The 27,062-nt window shown below is 40.8% G+C and overlaps 1 protein-coding gene across 7 annotated transcripts in view; it reads right to left on the bottom strand.

The window, feature by feature from the left end:
* Positions 1-27,062, bottom strand: part of dmd (dystrophin) — a 1,983,095-nt gene that overhangs the window by 1,075,280 nt on the left and 880,753 nt on the right. For all 7 annotated transcript variants that reach the window (XM_060833515.1, XM_060833512.1, XM_060833514.1 and 4 more), the window contains one exon: positions 5,739-5,884. In XM_060833515.1, coding sequence (XP_060689498.1) covers positions 5,739-5,884 — 146 coding nt within the window. The remainder of the gene's footprint in view (positions 1-5,738; positions 5,885-27,062) is intronic.

Below are 27,062 nucleotides of genomic sequence, written 5' to 3'. Positions count from 1 at the left end.
GCCCAAAACCATGTTCCTTATCTCTAATAAGTTCACTTTGCACTTGTCCCTGAGAATCTTTTCCAATAATTTCCCTACCACCAACGTGAGACTCACAGGCCTATAATTTCCAAGATTATACATGCTACTCTTCTTAAATAATGGAACTACATCGGCTATTTTTCAGTCCTCTGAGACCTCACCTACAGCAAAGAGGATACAAAGATGTCTGTCAATGCTCCAGCAATTTGGTCTCTTGTCTCCCTTAGTATTCTGGAATAGATTCCATCATGACCAGGGGACTTGTCTACCTTCATACTTTTTAAGATGCACAACACCTCTTCTTTTTTAGTAGCAACTAGGCGTAAACATTAGACACTCACTTCCTGGAGATCATCCTCCATCAATTCCTTCTCTTTGGTGAATACTGACACAAAGTATTCATTTAGGACTTCACCTACCTCTCTGGCTCCACACACAGATCTCCAACTTTGTCCTTGAGTGGGCTAACCCTTTACCTGGCTACCCTCATGCTTTTTATATATGTGTAAAAAACCTTGAGATGCTCCTTAATCCTGTTCGCTAATGACTTTTCATGAATCCTTTTAGCCTTTCTAATTCCTTGTTTAATTTCTCTCCTACTTTCCTCATATACTTCAAGGGCTTCTTCAGTTTCCATCCTCCTCGACCTTCCGTATGCTTCTCTTTTCTTTCTGACCAAGGTCATAACACATCTGCTCATCCAAGATCCATGTAACTTGCCATACCTCTCCTTCATTCTCACAGGAACACGCAGCTCCTGAACTCTTAACTGCCGTTTGAAATATTCCCACGTGGTCCAATGTGGATTTACCCTCAAACAGTCACCTCCAATCAAACTTCTCCAGTTCCCATTTAATATTGTTGCGGTTCACCTTCTCAGAAAATTTAACATCTTCACCCAAGGACTGCTGTTATCCCTGTCCATGAGTATTATGGTTATTATTTCCGAAGTGCTCCCCACTGAAACTTCTCTCACCTGACTGGGCTTGTTTCCCAAAACCAGGTCCAGTATAACCCCTTCCCTGGTAGGGCTGTTTACAACGGTGTCAAGAGACCCTCCTGAATGGTCCTTACATATTCACCCCATCCAAGTTCCGAGCACAAAGTGAGTTCCAGACAATGTAGGGGAAGTTAAAATCACCCACAACAAACCTGCTGTTTTTAGATCTTTCTAAAATCTGTCTACATATGTTCTCCTCTACTTCCTACTTGCTGTTGGGAGGCCTGTATTATACCCCCAGCATTCTGATTTCACCTTTCCTATTCCTGAGTTCTACCCATATTGCTTTGCTGCGTGAGTCCTATGATGTATTCTCCCTCAGTACAGCTGTGAGATACTCCTTCACCAGTAATGCAACTTCCTCACCCCTTTTACGTCCCCTTTTTATCACACCTAAAACATCGAAATCCTGGGACATTCAGCTGCCAGCTCTGTCCATCTTTCAGCCAAGGCTCTGTAATCGCAATAATTTCATAGTTCCAAGTACTAACCAAAGCCTATTATATTTCTCACATTGAAACACATGTCTTTCTGAGACCACCTCCCCTGCTCTGTTCTGCAGTGTTTCCTGCCTGGTCTTGTTCTTAGCCTTGGTTTCTACCCCTCCCTCAATTTCAGCATCTACTGCCCTACTCCTCTGGTTCCCATCGTCCTGCCACACCAGTGTGAACTGTCCCCAACTATTCTAGCAAATATTGCCCCAAAACACATCAATCCCAGTCCTGCCCGGGTATAACCCATCCAGTTTGTACAGGTCCAACCTCCCTCAGAACTGGTCCTAATGCCCCACAAATCTGAAACCCTCCCCCTCACACCATCTTTTCAGTCACATGTTCATCCGATACATCCTGCTGTTTCAATTCTGACTAGCTCGAGACACCGCTAGTAATCCTGAGATAAGCACCTGTGGGGTCCAACATTTCAAACTTCTTCCTAGCTCTCTGTATTCTGCTTTTAGGACCTTATCTCTTTTTTCACCTCTGTCTTTTGTACCCATGTGTACCATGACCACTGGCTGTTCACCCACACCCTTCGGAATATCCAGCAATCGCTCTGAGACATGCAGGACCCTAGCACCAAGGAGGCAACACACCATTGTGGACTCTCATTTGATGCCACAATAACACCTATCTACTCCCCTCACAACTGAATTCCCTATTGCATTTCTATGCCTAACTCTCCCTCCCTCTGCAGCAGAGCCAACCATGGTGCCATGAATTTGGCTGCTGCTGTTTTCCGCATTCTCCTCAATAGTCTCCAAAACGGCATATCTGTTTTTGCAGGGAAATAGCTACAGGAGATTCCTGCACTGCCTGATTGGCTCTCATGCTTTTGCCCTCCTCCTGCTCACCCAATCCCTACTTGCCTGTGGAGTCTGAGTCTGCAGTGTGACCACCTCTCTATATGTACTATCCACGACATACTCTGCCTTGCGAATATTCAACAGCATCTCCAGCCACTGCTTCAACTCTGAAACTCAGCCTTCCAGGAGCTGCAGCTAGAGACACTTCTTGCAGACATAGATTAGATTAGATTACTTAGATTTATAGATTAGATTAGATTAGATTAGCTAGATTAGATTAGATTACTACAGTGTGGAAACAGGCCCTTCGGCCCAACAAGTCCACACCGACCCGCCGAAGCACAACCGACCCATATCCTTACATTTACCCTTTACCTAACACTACGGGCAATTTAGCATGGCCAATTCACCTGACCCACACATCTTTGGACTGTGGGAGGAAACCGGAGCACCCAGAGGAAACCCACGCAGACACGGGGAGAACGTGCAAACTCCACACAGTCAGTCACCTAAGTTGGGAATTGACCCGGGTCTCAGGCGCTGTGAGGCAGCAGTGCTAACCACTGTGCCACCGTGCCGCCCACATGCAGGTCTCGGGCACTGGAAGTATGCCCAGCTTCCCACATTGAGCAAAAGGTGCAGACTACAATTTGGAGCTCTCCTGCCGTGTCTTAGTTAAAGCTTCTTATGTTCTCTGTTTCGATAACAAATTTCGCAACACAGACCTGCTCCTCAGCAACTCCCGTTTCCAGAAGCTGTTTCAGCTCACGCTCCTTTACCCACTGGAACTCTCACTGCTGACCTTCCTCTCACCATGTTCTATCTCTTCTGAACTTTGCCAACACTGAAGTTCCTAATCCTTGAACCATTCTCAAGAATTTCTCCACAACCTCTCCAATGCCTTCACATCAAGTCCAGGAACGAACATAATACTTCACCTGAGGCTGAACCAGTCTTTTAATCAAATTTAATAGAACTTCCCTGATTTTGTATTCAATGCTACTATTAGTAAAACCCCAAATCCTGAATGCTTCATGAACTGCGATCACAAACTGTCTTGGAACTTTCAACAATTTATGCACAGATACATCCAGATTCCTCTGCACCTGCACCCCTTTTTAAATTATAACCTCAAGTATATAATGTCTAACTGCATTCTTCCTACCAAAATGAATCACTGCAGACTTCTCTGCATTAAATTTTGTTTGTCACTTAGCCACCATTCTGGCAAACTGTCCATTCCTTTTGAGGTTCTACACTACCCTCCCTACTGTTCAATACTTTCAAGTTTTGCACCATCCACCAATTTTGAAGTTATGCCCTGGTCACCAAGGCATAAGTCATAAATAGGTATCAGCAAGGCTGGGCTCCAACACTAACCTCTGGAGAACGCCACTATAAACCTTCCTCCAGTCTGAGAAACACTGATTAACTACAGCATGCTGTTTCCCGTCGCTTCAATTTTGTATCTATTTTACGACTCTCCCTTTTACTCTGTAAGCTCTCAGTTCTGTTGTGGGGCATTGTAGAAAATCTGTTTTGGAAGTCCATGCAGACAACATCAACAGCACTGCCTTCATCAATCCTATGTTACTTCATCAAAATATTCAACAAAATCAGTAAAACATGATTTTCAGTCATGTCAGTCATGCTGGCTTTCCTTAATTTATGCACATTTCCCAAAATGTCTTTTCAGTCTGTCCCAAATTATTGTTTCTATAAGCATCCCCAGCACCAAGGTTAAACTAATTGTTGTGATATTGTTGGGCTTACCTTTACACAATTGTTTGAATATGAGTGTAACATTTGCAAGTTTCCCTCTCACCTTACACCACCCATGTCTGAAAAATACTAGAAAATAATGGTCAATACATCCATAGCTTCCACTCTCTTTTTGAGATGCTCCTCATCCATTATGAGAGACTTATCAACAACTGTAAACAAATGATCTAAAACCAATTTTGTATAAACTTGAAGCACTTTAAGTGGCTGAACCACATCCACCTTTCACGAAGATCTACAATCACATTCTTTCGTGGTAAAGACAGATAGAAAGTTTGCATTTCATATTGTAGCCATATCCCCTGCCTCCATACGTCAGTCACCTTTATGGGTCATTAATCAGTCCCACTCCTTCAATCACCATTTTTCATCATTTATACACCAAGTCTTTGCGATTCCCTTTAATGTTAGTTGTGAGTCTTTCTTAATACTTGTTCTTTTTTATAGCCAATCTGAAAGTTATGATGCAATTGCTACTGTCCTCTAAATGCTCCACTGCTGAAATTTAATCTACTTGGTAACCGCAATCACAAGAACCAGGTCAAGCAGTCACTCTTTCCAAAATGGACTGAAATACCATCTGTTTTTCTCAATATTCCATGCATCTTTGTATTCCTTTCCAGTATTTACTCCTCAAATCAACAACCACCATCTGCCCTACCACTCCAAACACATCATCCCAAATAGCACTGGCAATTCGCCCTGCAGGAAAGTTGCTTTCAGATCTGTTTAGCTGCAACTTATCCAGCCTGTACCAGTCCTAGCTCCTGCATTATTAACGAGATGACCTCAATTTTGTTTATCAGATAAAACATACTGTTTCACAAAGCTGCTGGCAGCCACTGCATTTCTTTAATGACAGACAATGGTCCCAATTTTAATTGTGGGTTCAGTCGAGATGCAGAAGTAAGTTGAAAGCCCACCCACAACTTGAAAAATAACAACCTGGTCACATACCTCAGGCTCACTGAAACGCTGGAAGACCTGGAAAGTTAGGAGCAGCATAAAATCAATGGTTGCCCACCAACAGAACATTAGAAACCCGATTAAATGCTGGGTCATCGGGGTGGAAAGGAAGTCCTGGGCAGGAATGGCCTAACGTCTTTGGTGAGAAATATCACACTTTTTCCATGTTTTTGTGCACAACTTGGTTATATATTTGCATAATTAGGTATTATTACCAAATCCAAAGACTAAAATTGTTTTTAAATTTCAGAGATTCTTGAGTCCTTGAAGACTACAGATGGTTGAGAAACAAGCATCTCTCCTGTCACTGAATCCTTGCTTTTTGATTCACAGAGCTAGGTATTTATATGTTTTGTGTCTAATCTGAGCTGTATTACTATCTCCAAAGAATCAATTTTTGCTTTATTTCAAACAAAAACTTAACCACTTGATGAAGGTCATGGTGCTACCAACAACGAAGAAAAACCTTTCATACATGTTTCAGCACAAAGAAACAACATGTCTGCATGTGATTAATACTTGATCTCTCACATCAAGGACCACGAGATCTCTAATGTATCATTCCAGTATTGCAATATTTGGATACCCAAATTTATCTTTATATTAAGAAAGGAATAGAATTCAAATGTGAACATTCCGCAGCAATGGTTGACTTTGGAGGCCTACTTTTAGTTCCTTGAGTCGTTGTTCCATAATTTCATATTCTGTGACTGTGACACGGGGGACAGTTAACTTGGCTTCAGTTTGTTGCATCCACAGACCCAAGGTTTTTATTGTCTCCTTATAGCGGACTGTTGGCAGGCTTTTCAAAACTGAAAAAGGAAAACAAAATGCATTTACAAGTTTTCAAAAAAAATTCTGATGGATCATGTTACCAAGTTGTGCAAAAAAAAATATTGTTCAGTAAATGAAGCAGTGGTTATGTCTGAACAGACCTGAAACTGGTCATGCTGTTTATGCAATTTAATGGCGATTATTTGAATTCAATGGCTGTATTTATGTTGTAATATGCATGGACAGAAACATTTTGAACAAGAGCAAAGCATTTAACTCGAGAAGCTTGCTCTGCCATTTAATTAGATCATGCCCAACCTGCACTTCTGTTTGATTAATCCTATCTTTGCACCACATGCAGATTTCCATATCTCATAAATATCTCTTTCAGTCTTCTGAGATCAAATTGTCATTTTTAAAAGTGCTTCCTGACTTACCTCCATTCCATTTTCAAGATCATGGGGCTGGATTTTCATGGTGTTCTGAACACATCAGAAATCTTTAAAAATTGAGGGTGAATCAGAGTTCAAAAAGTCGGCTTGACTCATGAATGAAATGTGAACATGTTAATCTGGCTTCAAATTGAAACTTTTTTCTGTAACAATGGCCTTCATTCAGAATTTGACTGATGTGAATTTTTATAGTGACAGTGAATGCTCATGAAGGGAGCAAGAGCATCTGTGGTACTGTAAAACTCTCAATTAATTAAATTGCCAGCTATTTAAAAACTAAAAAGGCTGCCTGTGCTTGCGAGAGTTGAAAATATTTTTTTTCCACAGTTACATTTGCTGCACATTGACATTTCCCAAAGATCTCTCTTTATACAATTATTAAAACTTACAATTATCTTGGTAGGAGTTTCGATGTATAAACATTGATTGAGAATTCAAGTGGTTATTAAAGGATTAATATCTCTTTTGATGTGGAGCTATGAATACAACTCTGTTTATTTTGAAAAGAATTAAGCCTTTGATGAGATTTACAAGTTTTGAATGGGCTTTCATGAGTACCAGTCTTCTCTAATACTGTGAATGCTATAACAGTTACTTAGACTTCCATTTTATTTCACCTTAACATAGCTCTTCAGAGCTGCCCATAATGAATACTGTGTGAAGTGAATGGATAATATAAGGGACAAGACTGGTAGGTAGATTGGTATTAAGTTGGGCTGTGTGGCATGCAAAAGTTGGTTTCACGCTATGAGGGACCATTGGGGGTGGCATAGGTCATGAATGGCATGGTGACGGATTTCAAGGGTTAAGGTGTAAGATCTGAAGGATCTAACATCTAACAAGTAACTTGGATGAAGTCACAGCGAATAGATGGAAGTCTTTTAACTAGGATGCCTTAACATTCAGCTTCCCCTATGGATGACTTTGTTTCTCAGACCCAATTCTCTCCTGTACCCATCCCCAAACCCAGATCAAACATCGGAGCTGACTGGGCATGTTGTAGAAAAATATCTTGCCTTAGTAGTGAAAATCTAGCATTACGTCAATCAATTCTTAATTGAGCCAGCAGAAGGAGGAGTTCGTTTATAACAATCCTGTCATATTATGTTAGTACTGTAAACTCCTTTATAATATCACCTTCCAATCTTCTGTACTCAACAGCACATAACCCAGCATTATGCAAACATTCTTAATAATTTAGCCTTTGAAGCCCCAAGACTGTTCTGGTAAAGCTATGCTGTATCTAAGGGTAATATGTTTCCAAATGGGAGTTGAACAATGCTCTGTGCAACTGCAACATGATTTCCTTCTGTTAGTATTCCAAGTCCCTGCTGGTAAGCTGATTAGCATACAATTAACTACAATTATTCTGACATTGTAGACATGCATGTAATGCATTTGCTTTTCTCAAAGCTATAGGTTTACTATTAAACATAATATTCTTTAATTCTGACCAGTATTTATGTAATAAGTAAGAGTCCACATCAATTCTAACAAAGCACCAACAGATCTCCCATAAGAGAAGGCCAAGAGGAACATTCACTAATGATTCGATGACAGAAATGCAACAATTTCCTTACATGTGGAATGAATAAAAAGAGAGGCTATCATCTATTGTGTTAGGTTGAAACAGGCCTCTTCCAATCGTCATCCAGTTGCCAACTAATCAGCACTCTCCACACAGTAGAAATGCTGTTTTCCCTTTACACTGGGGTTTGTGTTGAAACCACCATTAGTTTTTCTTTATTTTTGGTTTGAAACTATTAGCATAAGTTCAGAAACTCTGAACTTTAAACAGCAGAAAAAGAGGGAACAAACATATGACACTTGCATATGGGAACGAGGCCTGGAAAGATAATTGCAGGTTAATTGTCATTCCAAGAATACTGCAGATATTTTGGCTCCAGGATGCGTTATGGCCAAGAACTGTGACTCGGTTGGCCATTCATCGGAAGACTGCTGCTGGCCAGTGAACCACGGTGTTTGTTTAAAAAGAAAGGTAAATCATAGATTGAGCTGGTTTTGATTGAGTTTTTGGACAGGTTTGTGTGCTGGGAAACTGCTGGCCTGGGAAGCTGTGTTTTGAGTCGTACACTCTCTCTAACTTTATATCCTTGTAAAGGATTGTTGAACATTTTGAGATAAGAATCCCAGTTTAAAAGAATTAAGGGATTATTCCTCAAAGCCTGCTGGAAGCTCTTTGCATTGAGTGAGAACATTGGAATTCAAGCAAGATATTATCCATGTGCCTGGTATACAACACATCAATCATAAAGGCTTGGTACTCATTGTTGAAATGGTTTCTGAACTGGCCAGTTATATCTCTTATTTTCTTTCTAATTTATCCCTTAACTGTATCTATCTGTGTAAGAGAATTGGGGCTATGATCAAAGATTGGGTTTTAATCACAGTTCTCAATTAGATTACCTTGTTATTGTAGCACAAAACTGTTAACGTTACAGTCTTAATAATAAATTGTTAATTTCCATGTATCAGCTTGGTGTCTGTTATCTGTTATTCTTGAAGTCTGGTTAAGAACAATTAGGCAGTTGAGGGTCATTAAAAACTTTAAATTTCACTGCATTGTGAATCCAGTATTATTGAGTCTGATTGGGTCTGGCTTGCAATCTTGGTGTCGTAACAGTTGCAGATTGTCCTGATGAGGGTAACATAAAAAAACTTTAGCAAAATGCTTCCATATTCAACAATACTGAACTTCTGTACGACCCAACAAACAAAGAGTACATTTCCACAAGCTATCAGTCTTATATCAATCTCTGTGTGATTAATATGGCAAGAACTTAGTAAGAGTACACTGTAAGACTGTCTAAATATGCAAATATCACCAGGTTTTAAACTGATTTTAGGAAATCCAACTGCAGACACAGACGCCATAGATCAGCTTTCTAAACTGGTGGGATATACGACCAAACTGCTTGGAGAAACATGATTATACTGAACTACAATTCATTTTAAACGCTGCAGTTTACACTTCATGCTATAGAAAATGCTGATTTGCAAGGGCCCTGTCAACCTATTGGATTAACCTACAAACCCCATGCATGTTAAGTAGAAAGTCCAATTCTCATTCACAAATTTTGCCATGTCATAGTTCTTTCTTATTTTTCAAGAACTGCTTCTAATACTAGTCTGTCATCACCTACCCTTCCATTTAGACTTCTTTTGCATGTCTCTTCCATCATTCCATTCCACTCCACCATTAAAGGTACAGCCTCAAACTGCTTTGTATGTGGAACCTAAAAGATTCTCCCAAAACATATTCAATTTCTCACCTTTAAAAACCTCTTTACAATTTTACTTCTTGACCAGGCCTTTGCCACCTTAATGGGACAACGTTTCTCTGCACGGAGTCAATATTCATTCAAACCAGAAGGAACAGTAGATCATTCAACCATTCAAGCATGCTGTACCATTCAACTGATGGCTGATCCTCTATCTCAATATCACAATCCTTCTTCCTCCCTTTACCTCTTGACCCCTTTAAGATTGATAAGAAGGTAACGTTTCAAATAAATCCTTTTTTTGTGAGGACAGAACCAAAATGTGTGCTCAATGTTTTGGCCCTTTCTTTGTTTGTCATTATGATTGCCCTGCTGTCTGACTGTAAGAAACCAAGATTTGGCTTTCTAGATCCTTTTCTCTTCACATATTGACATTTTTTTTCCTTTTTTGTTGAATTTTACAAAGCCCCCAATCCTCAGGTTTGTTATTTTTTTCTGACAGTTTTGTTAGCCTTCTCTTCGAACATAAAACTATCTGATTTCTTGGTTGAGGTGGTTGAGCCACCTTTCCTCTTTTATTTTTGCACCATACAAGAATGACTACTTGTTGTAAATCATACACTGAATCTTTCAATGTGTACCACTGCTTATCCACCGTCAACCCCTTTAGTAATCCATCCTTACCAATTCACACCTCATACACTCGTATACTGTTGAGACCAGCATAACTTTTTTTTTTATTTTCTTTTATTTTTCGCATTTTTGGAACTGGGAATTGCAGTTGAGAATTGAATTTTGAACAACAGCTTGATTTTTAAACAGAGAACAGAAGTCTAATGTTTACCATTGGGAACTGGTCTGGAAAGATAATAGAGGTAGAGTACCGCTCTAAGAACACTATGGATAGTTCGGCACCACAATTCATTGTGGTCAGGGAATAGCAGCTGGTCAGAAATTGAATTGATCAATCAAGGGAGGATCAGTGCCAACCACTTCAACATCTCCTCCCACTCTGCCAAGAACATGCACATCCTGGGCCTCCTCACCAGCAAATCCTAGCTACCTGATGCCTCAAGGAAGAATGCCTCATCTTCCGCCTGGGGACTCTCCAACCACATGGCATCAATGTCATTTCACCAGTTTCCTCATTTCTTCTCCCCTCATCTTTTCCCAGATCTAACCCTTCAACTCAGCACTGCTCTCTTGAAATTCTCCCACCAGTCCATCTTCTTTCGCACCTATCCGTTCCAACATATGACATCACCCCCCACCACCTGCATCCACTTATTATCTTCCAAGCTTCCTGTAGCCCCACCCCCTCATATTTATCTCTCAGCACCTTTTGGTACCCACACCCCCCACATTCATGATGAAGAGCTTATGCCAAAAACATTGATTCTCCTGCTCCTCAGATGCTGTCTGACCTGATGCGCTTTTCCAGCACCATACGTTTTGACTCACCCAGAGAAAATGTCAAGAGAGAAAGAGTGAACAGGCTTTGATTGTGTTTTGGTGCAGAAAGCACTATTGCTTTGGAAACTGTTTTGCTTTTGTTGTCTCTATTATTTTCCAGTTATCTAGGTATTAAAGGTCCAGAGAAAAGAATCCCAGTCTATAAGAAGTCAGGAAATGTCAACCGAGGCCTATGGAAGGTGTTTGCATTGATCAATGACTTTGCAATTCAAGCTAGAAATAAACCTTTGTGCCTATAATACAACTCATCAGATTTCATAAAAGCTTAGTATTCTTTGAAACGGTTATCAAACGGGCAATTTATGTTTTAAAAAATTTATCCTTTTGAGTCTCTGTTGGTGTGACAGTGAGGAGAGTTGTTAATCGAACAAGATTGGGCTTAGATTGCTGATATTAACTAGATTATCTTATAGTTCATCTGTGTTCTGCTAAAGTTACAATAGTAACAGTAATGTTATTTTTCTTAAGTTATAAACTTGGTATCCAATATTTGTTTAGTTTGGAGCAATTAAGCAATTTTTGAGGGTCATCAAATGTTTTAATTTCACTACATTGCGTATCCAGTGTTACTGAATCAGATTTGTCTAGCTTACTATCCCTGCGTCAAAACAATTTGCTCGATTTAGATTCAGGTCCCTGGTTTTGGATACAGCCACTTTGCTCTCTGTCTTAATGAAGAATTCTATCATATTATGGTCCCTCTTCATAAAGACCCTGCACAACAAGATTGTTAACTAATCCTTGCTCAATGCACACTACCAAGTCTACAATAGCCTGTTCTCTGGTTCAGTCCCCTGTGAAACATCCACATTTCACCGAGGTAATATATAATATAAACTGGTACAAACATATTGGTTTCTTTGTGTTCAGATAGCAGATTCCACTGAATAATCTTTCAGATTTTATATTAAACAAAACAGACTTTCCAGAATCAAAAAACTTGAAGTTTGATTATTTAAATAAAATATAGCAATAAACACCTGTCATCTATTCAATGCTAAGAAATTACATTACTGAACATTACTAAGTTCATTCCAATTTTTTTTAATTCATTCATTGAATGTGGCCACTGAACATTACTAAGTTCATTCCAATTTTTTTTTATTCATTCATGGAATGTGGCCATCGCTGGTTAGGCCAGAATTTATTGCCCATCCCTAATTGCCCAGACAGCAGACGAGAATCACCACATTGCTGTGGTTCTGGAGTTACATGGAGTCCAGACCATGTAAAGATGGTAGTTTCCTTCCCTAAAGGACATTAATGAACCAGATGGGTTTTTCCAACAATCGGTAATGGTTTATGATCATCATCAAACTCTTAATTCCAGGTTTTTATTGAATTCAAGTTCAAATTTCACCAACTGACATGGCAGGATTTGAATCTCATCGCCAAATCACTATCTAGATCTCTGGACCAACAGTCCAGTGATAATACCAGTAGGCCATTTCCAGAATCTTCTAGATCCATCTATGCGTCTGTGGAGGCACATGACAAAGGTGGACTATTGGCCATACACTGTAGATTAATGAGAAAAATTGAAGTGTTGAGATGGATAGAAAATTGGTTAGCTGACTGGAAACAGAGTAGGAATAAATAAGTCATTTTCCAAACAGCAAGCAGTGGCTAGTGACGTACCACAGTGATTGGCAGCAGGATCCCAGCTATTTACAATGTGTGTTGATGTTTTAGATATGGGAACTAAATGTAATAACTCAAAATGTGCAGAAAATTGGGTGGAAGGATGATCTGTGCAGAAGATGCAGAGATGTAGCAGTGTGATTTGGACAAGCTGAGTAAGTGTGCAAATGTAAGGCAGTTGCAATATAATTTGGATAAAGTGAGGTCAAACAAACTGATAGCAAAAATCAGAAAGCAGATTATTATTTCAATGACTGCAAATTGAGATAGAGGAATGTTCCCTGAGACGTGGGTGTGCTCATATAGCATTTGCTCAAAGTAAACATGCAGGTGCAGCAGGAAGTAAAGAAGGCAAACTGTATGTTGGCCTACGTAGATGCATAGGAACAAGTATGTCTTCCTGCAAATGTACAGAGCATTAGTAAGACCACCCTTGGTGCAGTTTTGGTCTCTGTAGTGATTGGAACCATGGTCAGGTGGCTCTCATTGACTATGAGATTCTTGTTTGGGTTTGCAAACCTGAGCCATTCAGGGAGCCCTGGCTGACAGATACAAACAAGGGATTCAGAGAGTCTGAAAATGTGTTGCTGGAAAGGCGCAGCAGGTCAGGCAGCATCCAAGGAGCAGGAGAGTCGACATTTCGGGCATGCCCTATTCAGAGATTCTCCTGACTGACTTCAAGGACTGACTCTGAGCTGGCTGCTCACAGCCACTGGATTGTGCAGAAGTAAATAAAGAGTAACTTGGTGACCGGATACCAGCCTCCGTGCAATTACTTCAGTCTCTTGATTTGAGGAACAATGTTCTTGCTATAATGGGAGTGCAGTGAAAGGTTACCAAATTGATTCCTGGGATGGCATGCCGAATATATGAGATGAGATTGAGTTGGTAGGTCTTGTATTCATGGAGTTTAGAAGAATGAGGGGCAGATCTCATAGAAACCTTTAAAGTTCTAACAGGTTAAATGCAAGAAGGATGATCCTGATTTTGGGGGGGATGTCCAGAATCAGTCATCATAGCTTAAGAATAAGGGTAAATTTTTCAGGACTGAGATGAGGAAATATTTCTTCACAGAGAGAGATAAGCCTGTAGGATTTTCCAACACAAAGTGGACAAGGTCAAATCATGTATTTCCAAGAAAGAGGTAAATAAAGCTCTTGTGCGTTAAGGGATCAAGGGATACGGAGGGAGGGTGGGATGAGGGTACTGAGCTCAATGATCAGGTATGAACATATTGAATGGCAGAGCAGGTTAAAAGGTTAAATGGCCTATTCCTCCTCCTATCTTCAACGTCTCAAGGTTACATAGGTCCTTGAAACAAGATGCTGCATTTTGTAATTAACTTGGTTAGAGGTTTCGCAGCAAATTTAATCAAAGTGCCTTCTTTTAACTACACAATACATAGGCAAAGTAACAGAGAGTATGCCAACTTAGCTTTTGACAGCTTAATATAGCAAGAATCTGTTCAATCCAGACTCTGGATGGTAAATCTGCTTTCTTCTGCTGAAGAAGCAAAGAGATCTTTATTCATTTCATGGTCTGTGATATTTTGAAAAGTGATGGAGTTGCTGCAAAGCGAAATCAAAAGCAAAATATGGCAGGTTCTGGAAATCTGAAATAAAAGCAGCAAATGATGGAAGTACTCAAACATGTCTGGCAGCATCAGGACAAATGGATTTTTCACAGATGGTGAATCAACATTAGTGCTGGAAAAGCACAGCAGGTCAGGCAGCATCTGAGGAGCTGGAATATCGATGTTTCAGGCAAAAGCCCTTCATCAGGAATGAGGCTGGGAGTGTCGGGGGTGGAGAAATAAATGCCTTTATCTCTCCACTCCCGAGGATCCCAGCCTCATTCCTGATGAAGGGTTTTGCCTGAAACGTCGATTTTCCTGCTCCTCGGATGCTGCCTGACCTGTACTTTTCCAGCACCACTCTAATCTCCAGCATCTACAGTACCCACTTTCACCTAGTTGATTTTCACAGATACTGCCAGATTGAGCAGCTTCAGTTGCTGATATTCTCCGGAGGTGAAATAATTTGCTCCAACTGTGTTTGTGAAACTAATTCATAGCATTTTGTGAAGTGTGATGCAGTTTCAGAACCTGTCAGAACTATGAACAAATCAATAATTTATATTGAGCAAGTTTGACAGCAATTTGTTATATTTTTGCAATGCACAAACCATTCTATCAGGTTTCTAGACACAAAAGAAAAACAATTTGCATTTATATTGCATCTTTTTCATGAAGCCCAAAGTTTTGTATAAGGTTCTTGTACATTTTCTCAATATAATAGGTGGGATTATGCTTCTTATTTACACATTGACCTATGGAGGTCAAGGTGGCTTTTCCGTTGTTAACTCATTGCGTAAACGAATCTAAATCAGAAGTGCAAACAAATTTAGAAAATAAATGGATATCCTAAAGAGGCAATGGAAAGTTGAATATCATTGGTTTTGATCCCTGACCAAGAGCAAAGTGGTTGACTGCTCTGGGCAATTTGGGATGGGCATTAAAGACTGGCCTGCCGTTCACATTACATTGTGCAAATGAACTTTTAATTAAAAATGAGAGACTCAAGCAAAGTTCTTGAATACCCCGCCCCAGTGTGGCAGAAAGCAGCACAACTTTACAGCTGAGAGTGTGATGCTGGAAAAGCACAGCAGGTCAGGCAGCATCCAAGGAACAGGAAAAAGCAATGTTTCAGGCAAAAGCCCTTCATCAGCAATAGTCCTGATGAAGGGCTTTTGCCCGCAACATTGATTTTCCTGCTCGTCAGATGCTGCCTGACCTGCTGTGCTTTTCCAGCACCACACTCTCGACTCTAATCTCCAGCATCTGCAGTCCTCACTTTTGCCATCTTTACAGCTGTACGACTGTCCTGCATTTGTCCCTGATGAATATTTGAGGACCACTTTGTGTGTTGTAATGGGTTCCTGCAAGAATTCCCATCTTTGTCACGAAGCTACACAGGATGAGGGACGGGAGTAAAGAAATGACCACCTTAGGCCTTGTGTGCATGTAGTTAGAGGGGGACTGCTCAAAATGAAGCTGAGCTTTTGAAAAGTTTAAAAATCTATCGAGCAAAATCGCAAGGGTCCAGTAGTAATGACAAAGTCCAGAAGGAGTTGGTGAAGAAATTTATCTTGGACCGAGACATTATCAGATTAACTAGTTCTATGCAGTGTCAGGAACAACGCACAAGTTTAGGTTTAATTTATAGCTTGCATGTCATGCTTTCAGAAGGGAGAGACCTGGTTTTATTTATGTTTTTGAGTTCTTCTTGGTATTCTGGTACCTGAAATCTTGAAGGCTGTTTGTTTACATGTGTTTGGTATCATGAGATTTTACATTCTTTGAAACTTAGGTATGGGTGTTGGTATATGAAAAATAAAAGGTGGAAAAAAACTGTGCCATTGCCTAGCGACAACAATCTCACTGAAACACAGAAACATCCAGGAGAAATACGATCAGTATGTTTGTGTGCCCATGACTGTATGTCACAAGAGTCGTGAATGTTTCAGTAAGAAATTTGGATTTTAGAGCCAGAGAGATGCACAGCTTGGAAAAAGGACCTTCTGTCCAACTCGCCCACGCCGAACAGATATCCTAAATTAATCTCGTTGTCTTTGCCAGCATTTGACCTGTATACCTCTAAACCCTTCCGATTCACGTACCCATTCAGATGTCATTTTGATGTTATAATTGTACCAGCCTCCACTAGTTCCCCTGGCAACTCATTTCATACATCACCCTCTGCATGAAAAAGTTGCCTGAGGTCCCTTTTAAATCTTTTCTCTCTCATCTTAAATCTATGCCCTCGAGTTTTGGACGCCTCCCCCAACCCTGGGGAAAAGACCTTGGTTATTCACCTATCCATAAGTGTTCAAAGTTTGTGCGAAGATTTGTAGCTCGGGTGCTTGTTGTAGTGGTTCTGTTTGCCGAGCTGGAAGTTTTTGTTGCAAACGTTTCGTCCCCTAGCTAGGAGACATCATCAGTGCTGTGGAGCCTCCTGCGAAGCGCTTCTTTGATGTTTCTTCCGGCATTTATAGTGGTCTGTTCTTGCCGCTTCCGGGTATCAGTTTCAGCTGTCCGCTGTAGTGATTGGTATATTGGGTCCAGGTCGATGTGTCTGTTGATGGAATTTGTGGATGAATGCCATGCCTCTAGGAATTCCCTGGCTGTTCTCTGTCTGGCTTGCCCTATGATAGTAGTGTTTTCCCAGTCGAATTCATGTTGCTTGTTGTCTGAGTGTGCGGCTACTAGGGATAGCTGGTCGTGTCGTTTCGTGGCTAGTTGGTGTTCATGTATGCGGATTGTTAGCTGTCTTCCTGTTTGTCCTATATAGTGTTTTGTGCAGTCCTTGCATGGTATTTTATAAATACAATACACACACATACAAACAAGAAATTGCGCGCCAAAAGTCGTTAATTTCAAAGACCGCTAATCATGAATGGACCCGGACCATAGAACAGGCTGTCACTATAGGACAGAACAGGACAACACATCGCAAAAAAACGGCACTAAAAGAAAAACTGGCCAAACTAACACACAAAAAAGAGGACACTACAACACACACCTGGGTTAAAAACCTCTCCCACAGACAGCTCACAGACATGGAAAGAACTATACTGACCAAGGGACTCAACTACAACCACAGGGACGCCAAGACAGCAGACTTCCTAGCAGCACTGGAATGCACACTCAGGAACAATGGACTGACTGAAGAGACACAACAAACAGTGAGACAAACGGTCGTACCTGTGATGATAAGAAAAAGACAAACACATAACCTCAACACCAAGGAGAGGGAAGCACTGAAAGCACTAAGAAATGATAAGAACATAATCATACTACCAGCAGATAAAGGCAGAATGACTGTCATCCTAGATAAATCAGACTACATCAAAAAAGCACAACACCTACTAGCAGACACCAACACCTACCAAATGAAGGATTCGGACCCCACACCACAACTCACCAATAGAATAAATAACACTCTAAGGAATCTACAAAAAAACGGACAGATAACCAAAGCGGACCTATGAAGAATGAAACCGGAAAGCAACAACACCCCCAGATTCTATGGACTACCCAAAGTACACAAACCAGACATCCCACTCAGACCCATAGTATCACTACCAGGGACACCAGCATACAAACTGGCCAAAGAACTACAACAGAAACTGAAACACCTGGTCAGCGGATCCAAACACTCCATACAATCAACACAGGAATTCTTGGACGCCATCAGGAATACACACATAGACAAAGAAGAAACCATGATCTCATTCGATGTGACAGCACTGTTCACTTCAATTGACAAAACCCTAGCCAGAGAAACAATAGCCAACCTACTGGACATACAGAACAGAAAACAGGAGGCGGAACCTATCAACAAAGACGGCATACTTAAACTACTGGACTTATGCCTCACTACACACTTTACATTCAACAATCAGATATACGAACAAATCAACGGGATCACCAATCTCGGGACTCATAGCAGAGGCAGTTATGCAAAGGTTAGAACATACAGCCCTACCACAAATTCAACCCAAACTCTGGGTCAGATATGTCGATGACACTTTCGTAATCATCAAAAACACGGAAATAGGAAAAACACACCGGATCATCAACGCCACACTCACAGGCATCCGATTCACGAGAGAAGTAGAAAAGGATAGCCAACTCCCATTCCTAGACGTGATAGTACAGAGAACACCGAACGGAGAATTCACCACAAGGGTACACAGGAAAACAACACACGCAGACCAAGTCCTAAACTATGAAAGTAACCACCCCAACACACACAAACGAAGCTGCATCAGGACACTATTCAAAAGAGCCACAACACACTGCAGTACACCAGAACTGCGAAAAGAGGAAGAGGAACACCTATACAAGGTATTCGCCAAAAACGGATACCCGCGCAACTTTATCAACAGATGCCTAAGAGATAGACCACGGAACGAGGACATGCCACAATCAAAAGGACTAGCCACACTACCATACATCAGGAGTGTTTCAGAACTGACAGCCAGACTACTGCGACCCCTAGGACTCATAACGGCACACAAACCAACAGCCACGCTCAGACAACAACTTACTAGAACAAAGGAGCCAATACCCAACATGAGCAAAACTAATGTAGTTTATAAAATACCATGCAAGGACTGCACAAAACACTATATAGGACGAACAGGAAGACAGCTAACAATCCGCATACATGAACACCAACTAGCCACGAAACGACACGACCAGCTATCCCTAGTAGCCACACACTCAGACAACAAGCAACATGAATTCGACTGGGAAAACACTACTATCATAGGGCAAGCCAGACAGAGAACAGCCAGGGAATTCCTAGAGACATGGCATTCATCCACAAATTCCATCAACAGACACATCGACCTGGACCCAATATACCAATCACTACAGCGGACAGCTGAAACTAACACCCAGAAGCGGCAAGGACAGACCACTATAAATGCCGGAAGAAACATCAAAGAAGCGCTTCGCAGGAGGCTCCACAGCACTGATGATGTCTCCTAGCCAGGGGACGAAACGTTTGCAACAAAAACTTCCAGCTCGGCGAACAGAACCACTACACCTATCCATGTCCCTCATGGCTTTACAAACCTCTATAAGGTCATCCCTCAGCCTCCAATGCTCCAGGGAAAATTGCCCCAGCCTATTTCGCCTCTCCCTATAACTCACACCCTCCAACGCCGGCAACATCCTTTTGTAAATCCTTTCTGAATCCTTTCAAATCTCACAATAGCCTTTTGTTAGGATTAAAGAAAAAATGCAAGTATGAATCATTTTCTGGTGTTTGTAATGGAAATGTCCCAACCTGTTTCTCCAATGTAAGGTGGATAATATTGCTCTTATCTAATATTCCTATGTTCCGAAGAGAGGTTTACCATTCTTTAGAATACTTACAGACTGCTGTGAATGCATTCAGTGCCTAACTGACCCAGTTTAGAAAAAGACAAAGCTAGGTCAATCAAGCCAGTTTTTTGATTAGGATTTGACATTTCTCTAATGTTCAGGTTACTCGGATCATAGTGCCTAGTATTTAGTACCTTTGCAAACAACAAAGTATCAAGTTCTTCATATAGACCTCAACTGATCAAAATGCACCCATTTTGGAACATTATCTGAGACAGATTTCTAGCCCATGATGTTTTGTAAATACCACAGAGGTCAGATAAAAGGAGCACAACTCATAAAAACAAGAGCTAAAAATATGTTGCTGGAAAAGCGCAACAGGTCTTTGCACTTTGGCAAAAAGAATAAAAGCATAGACTACTTTCTAAATGGTGAGAAAATTAGTAAAGCCAAAGTACAAAGGGATCTGGGAGTGCTAGTCGAAGATACTCTCAAGGTAAACATGCAGGTTGAGTCCGTGATTAAGAAAGCGAATGCAATGTTGTCACTTATCTCAAGAGGGTTGGAATATAAAAGCACCGTTGTGCTACTGAGAATTTATAAAGCTCTGGTTAGGCCCCATTTGGAGTACTGTGTCCAGTTTTGGTCCCCACACCTCAGGAAGGACATACTGGCACTGGAACATGTCCAGCGGAGATTCACACGGATGATCCCTGGAATGGTTGGTCTAACATATGAGGAACGGCTGAGGATCCTGGGATTGTATTCATTGGAGTTTAGAAGATTAAGGGTAGACTTAATAGAGACGTACAAGATAATACATGGCTTGGAAAGGGTGGATGCTAGGAAATTGTTTCCATTAGGCGAGGAGACTAGGACCCGTGGACACAGCCTTAGAATTAGAGGGGGTCAATTCAGAACAGAAATGCGGAGACATTTCTTCAGCCAGAGGGTGGTGGGCCTGTGGAATTCATTGCCACAGAGTGCTGTGTGGCCGGGACGCTAAATGTCTTCAAGGCAGAGATTGATAGATTCTTGTTGTCTCGAGGAATTAAGGGCTACGGGGAGAATGCTGGTAAGTGGAGCTGAAATACCCATCAGCCATGATTGAATGGCGGAGTGGACTCGATGGGCCGAATGGCCTTACTTCCACTCCTATGTCTTATGGTCTTAGGTCAGGCAGCATCCAAGGAGCAGGAGAATCGACGTTTCGGGCATGAGCCCTTCTTCCTGAAGAAGGGCTCATTCCCAAAATGTCGATTCTCCTGCTCCTTGGATGCTGCCTGACCTGCTGTGCTTTTCCAGCAACACATTTTCAGCTCTGATCTCCAGCATCTGCAGTCCTCACTTTCTCCTCATAAAAACAAGAAGCAGGTTAAGAGAAGTAAGAGACAACAATACCTAAAAGTAGAGATCTTGAAATATTAGTTCAGTGAGCGTGTGCATGATTTGGACAGGAGACAGATAAATACTCATGAAAATCATAACTTAATTCGTCAAAGTAATCATTACAATTATAAACAATAAGTCACATTTCAACATTTAAATTCTTACGGAGGTAAATACATGAGAGATGGTAGGGCGAGTGCTGTGTAGGTAATAATGGACACCAACATGATCCTGAGTAACTATGTCTGCAGTAACTACAGCTCAGCGTTTGAGTTGAAGGTGAGCTCCAGACAATGCAATATGTCAAGCAGAAACAATCACACATCCTTAGAACTTCAGATTGGTCTGCTATCAGTAACAGGAAGATTTGACCACATGCAAGGCAATTCTAGGATTCCAGAATATAGTACTGAGAGAGACCCGGCCCTTCATTTGGTGGTTAATGATGGATTAATGATCACACTGAGCACAGCACAGTGCTCCAGGAGGACATTCAAGTTGGAGACTAAAATAAAATGCAGGAATCATAGGAGATTACATCTTTTAGGGAAAGATATATACTTGGCTGCAAGGACCAATGAATTAACAATGTTGTAAAAGAGCGATACAAGGAGGAGTAAAACAAATAAGGAACCAAAAAGGAGATTTATGCTTCGAGGCAAGAAACATGGTTGTGGTGTCAAATGAATACTTGGCATCTGTCTTGAGCTATGAAGAAGGTGCTGCCCAGGTCATGGTGAGAAAAGAGGAAAACCAGGCACTGAACGGGTTTAAAATTAATAAGAATGTTATGTTGGATAAGCTGCTGTTATTTAATGCTGATAGGGCACTGGGACCACAGGAGCTGCATCCTAGGATACTGAAGGAAGTGAAAGTAGAAATTAAAGAGGCGCAAGCCATTATTTTTTAATCTTCCCTGAATATGGGGATGGTGGCAGAGGATAAGACAATTGCAAACAGTGAGCCCTTCTACAAAAATATTGCAAAGGTGGCCAGCAATTTGGGACAGATTTATGTGTAGATTGATTTAGAAGAGTTAGCACACATTTGTTCAGGGAAAATCTTGACAAATTAACTTGGTGGAGATTACTGAAGTGGTAACATATGTGGTCAATGACAGTAATGCTGTTGCTGCAGTGAACATGGGTTTCCAAAAGGCATAAGATACAGTGCCTCACAACACATTTGTAAGGTAATTATCTGTTCTTGGGATAACAGGGCAGAAGCACCACAGGCACAAAACTGGCTGAGAAACCAGAAACAGATAGTAACGGTCAATAGATAGTTATTGCACTAGGCAGCACCTGTAGTTGAGTTCCCCAGGTGTACTTCAATTCTCTTTATATATAGGATACGATTTAGACTTTGGAGTGCTGGAGAGAATTTTAAAGTTTGTAGATGACACAAACCTTGGGATAATTATTAACGGAGGACTTCAAAAGGGCATTGACACATCGGTAGAGTGGCAGATGGGTGTAAGATAATAGTTTAATGCAGAGTAGTGCAAGGTGATGCACTTCATTACAAAGAACATTGAAATAAGAGATACTTTTCTAAAGAGTGTGCAGGAACAAAAATAGCTGACTTTCTTTGTGCATACAAGTCATTAAAAAGTGGCAACACAGATAGAGAGAGGTGTTAATACAGTGTGGTTTTCTAGGCTTCATGAAGGAGGGCATACAACACAATAACAAGGTTATGATGAACTCATAAGATACTAGCTAAACATCAGATGGAGTTTTATGTACAGTTTGATGTGACAAATTATGTGAATGGATGTGAATACACTGGAAAGAGTGCAGAGATATTTGTGAGTGGTTCAATGAATGAAAATTTTAAGTCATGATGACAGATTGAAAACTTGGGACCTTTTCTCCTTGTGGATCAGACTAAGAGGAAACTTGATAGAAGTTTTAAAATCATGAGGGACCTGGACAGGGTAAATGGGGAGAAATTGTTCCACTTAAATTGATCAAGAATCAAAGGGCAAAGTTTTAAAATGTTTTGCAAATGTGAGAAAAACTTTTTTTTTTACCCACACAGCAAGTAATTAGGGTCTGGTGTGCAGTGTAGTGGAGGCAGGTTCAATTGACATATTCAAAAGGGCATTGGATGATGATCTAATTAGGAACATTATGTAGAGTTAGAGGATTAAGGCAGATGACGGGCACCATGCTAAAATACACAGAGAGCCAATGGAGCAGGATGGACTGAATGGCCTTCTTCTCAACTGTGATAACTCTGTGTTGCTTGCTAGGTGGCAGATCAAGGACATCTCATTGTGTCTGAAGAGGAACTTGGACTGGGACTGATACTCGCAATGGCAGTTCAAGAGGCTACTTCGCAGGATAAAGAGACCATCTTATGAAGAAAATTGGGCAAGTTGCGCCAATGTTCCTTCGAATTAAAATGATAAGAAATAATCTTATTGAAGCATCAGAGCCTCTGAGGGGTTTGACAGAGTAAATGCTGAGAAGATGTTTTTCCCATGCGAAAAGTCTAGAAATAGGGTGCACAGTTTAAATGCAGGGGGCTTCTTATTTAAAACTTAGACGAAGATTTTCTTCTCCCGGGGATTACTAATCTAGGGAATTTCCAATCCCATTGAGCTTGGTCATTGAATATTTACTAATAATATTGGGTTAGCCAGATGAACTACTACAAGGCTACTGGCAAACAAGTGAAGGTGAATCCTTGATCAAATCAGCCATGATGGAGAATGATCGGGCAGGTCCAAACAACCAAATGGGATGCTATTACACCACTTATGTTACAAAGTTAACAATGCCAGGTTATAGTTCAGCAGGTTTATTTGGAAGTACTAGCTTTCAAGAGCACTGTTCCTTCACCAGCAGCGCTCTGAAAGCTAGTAACTCCAAATAAACCTGTTGGACTATAACCTGGTATTGTGAGATTTTTAACTTTGTCCACCCCAGTCCAACACTGGCTCCTCTGCATCATATTTATGTTATGACATCAATTCATCATTCTGACCAAATGTGAACATTACCATCAGAGTCAGGCATATTTGTTCAATAGTTGTCACTTTCAGACCATTTCATACTACAGACCAAGTGATAAAGTGTTGGAAAGTCCTTTCTCCCTAGTCAGGAGGGAAACAAACTGATCTTAGGAGAACACCTTCCATGATCACATTATTGACTACAAAGCATTTTGAGGCACAACGTGCTTTTAGCGTGTATGATTATTGTGATTTAGGAAACTCTGCTTACTGTATTTCATCAGGGCCTTTATATAAACCTTTCTCGGTAAATATTTGATGCCAGCTATTATTCAAATGTCAGCAGTTATGGAATGTTGTTGAATAAGAGACTTCCAAAGCTCATTCAACAAACTGTGCTGGCATTAGGGCAGCTTGGTGGCTCAGTGGGTAGCACTGCAGCCTCACAGTGCCAGGGTTCAATTTCAGCCTTGGGCAACAGTCTGTGTGGAGTTTGCACGTTCTCCCTGTGTCTGTGTGGGTTTGGTCCGAGTGCTCCAGTTTCCTCCCACAGTCCAACGATGTGCAGGTTAGGTGAATTGGCCATACTAAATTGTCGATAGTGTTAGGTGCATTAATCAGAGGGAAATGGACATGGGTGGGTTACTGTTCGGAGAATTGGCGTGGACTTGTTGGGCCGAAGGGCCTGTTTCCACACTGTAGGAAATCTAATCTAATCAACTCTTTGAAAAGGCTGACCTAATAGTATATGGGTGGTGAAAGAGGAATCCTGTTGTTTCACTCCCCTGCTCTTCCTCAAACACTTCAATATTTTACCTTATAAAAATGTTATCGTTCTGACCAGACCCTGGACAAGATGCTCCGGTTTGTAACAGTTCCAAATGGGATACACCAAATTATTAAGCTCCTGAATGAACAGGAGTGAACTGGGTCCCCTTGATTATTCACTCACCTCTCTGATTGTTCGCAACATTACTTTGAGAACAGACCCTTTCCCCCCTTCTCCTTGACCCATATTATTTTTTTTGAGAAGAACACATATGCACAGATTGGAACCCTAAAAGATCAAAGTTAAAAAAGAACAGAAATGCAGATCAGTCTCTTAATTGCTCACAAAGAGCAGACTATTTCATGCTACAGCTGCTGGAGGGGAGGTAATTGTCAGCACTGCTGAACTGCCAATTTCTAGATTCTGAGTGTTGAAGCGTGTTTGAGATGCCGCTGTTTAAATTCCTTTCAACCATAACTGAATTCCAGCAGGATGAGAGAAAGTAACTTTGTTGTTCTACTTGTTTATTTTTCCATCTCTGGCTTCCTCGGTGGTTGCATTTTTGCACTCAATGAAAGAATCCTTTTATCAGCAACATAGGGGTGACATTCACAGCCAACCAACACCTCAAAGGGAAAAAACACAATGTGTGTCTACAGTATGGGACATACATTCACAAGGGGGCCTTATGTTCAGCAGGAATTGTCAGTCTCATTATCAAGTTAATTACATGATATCAAATCCCAATCTTAATTTGGAGGTGTCGGTGTTGGATTGGGGTGTACAAAGTTAAAAATTACACAATACCAGGTTATAGTCAAACAAGTACATTTGGAAGCACTAGCTTTCGGAGCACTGCTCCTTCATCAGGTGGTTGTGGAGAATAAGATCGTAAAACACAGAATTTATAGCAAAGGTTTACAGTGTGATGCAACTGAAATGATATATAGAAAAATACCTCATCTGATGGGGATGGCCTCAACCGGGACCTTGGGTTCATGTCACACTACAAATGACCCTATGGCACTACACACACACACACACACACACACACACACACACACACACACACACACACACACACTTTCATACGGCTCACACATGCACACCCCAACACTCAGCCACACACACGCCCTCTTACGGACACTCACACACATACACACACTCTCAGACACTCAAATTTCCCACACACCCACGCACACATACAAGTTTGTGGGGTGAATTTATACTTGCGGAATTGCCTTTATTTGATTTTTAAAAAACTGCATGAATCCATATAAGATTCTGTAAATGCCTTTTTAAGAAATAGAATCAGTCTGAACATTGGGGCACAGACAGCCTCACACCTTCAATGCATTCTCTGAGCTGACATGACACCTATTGTTAAAGTTCACTTGAGAATGTAACTTTAGAAAAAAGTTCTGGGATTTACATATGAAAGAATTGAAACCAACATGGTCATTCTTCAAAATGAGAGATTTAAACAATCCAGGTATTTTTCTATATATCATTTCAGTTGCATCACACTGTAAACCTTTGCTATAAATTCTGTGTCTTATGATCTTATACTCCACAACCACCTGATGCTTCCAAGTAAACCTGTTTGACTATAACCTGGTGCTGTGGGATTTTTAACTTTGTTCACAGCACTAGATGTGACACTCCACTGGTCTCTCTCACTCAGACTCTCTCTCCAGGTGATAATTTAATTTATATTAAATTTGATTAAACATACATTAATCAACACTTTGGATGTATCGCCCCCCTCCCCTTTTTTCAAAACAAAATCACTTTTGGAATTACAGTTTATTCGGGGTTCTGACATACTCACATTCCTTTCAAAAGTTATAATTCACACCGACATCCTTCCAACTTTTAAACATCAGTGAAAGGACAAAATGTAATTTCATCTCTCTGGCTTTGTCCTATTAATTTCAAAGCTGCTTGTTAAATCTACGCAGGGCTATGATGCTATTTTCATCCCTCTACTCCACATGTCAGTACATTAATTATCTTTTAAACTCACTTATGTGATATGAGCTAGACCACGTTTATTGCCCATCACTAGTTGCCTTTGAGAAGGTGACAACCAATTTTTGCAATTGGTACGGACGTCAATAATGTCATTACAGAGGGAGATCCAGGATTTTGATCATACAACACTGAAGAAATGACAACATATTTCCAAATCTGGATACTGAGTAGCTTGCAGTTTTTTTTTCCCCCAGTTGTCAAGATTATCTATGTTGGACAGCCTCATTTGTATTAAGTGAAAGTGGGCACTGCAGATGATGGAGATCAGAGTCAAGATTAGAGTGGTGCTAGAAAAGCACAGCAGGTCAGGCAGCATCTGAGGAGCAGGAAAATAGACGTTTCAGGCAAACGTCCTTCAG

Source organism: Hemiscyllium ocellatum, chromosome 12 (assembly GCF_020745735.1).
Source record: "Hemiscyllium ocellatum isolate sHemOce1 chromosome 12, sHemOce1.pat.X.cur, whole genome shotgun sequence".
NCBI classification, from domain to species: Eukaryota; Metazoa; Chordata; class Chondrichthyes; order Orectolobiformes; family Hemiscylliidae; genus Hemiscyllium; species Hemiscyllium ocellatum.
This window is presented reverse-complemented; position numbering and strand designations above follow the sequence as displayed.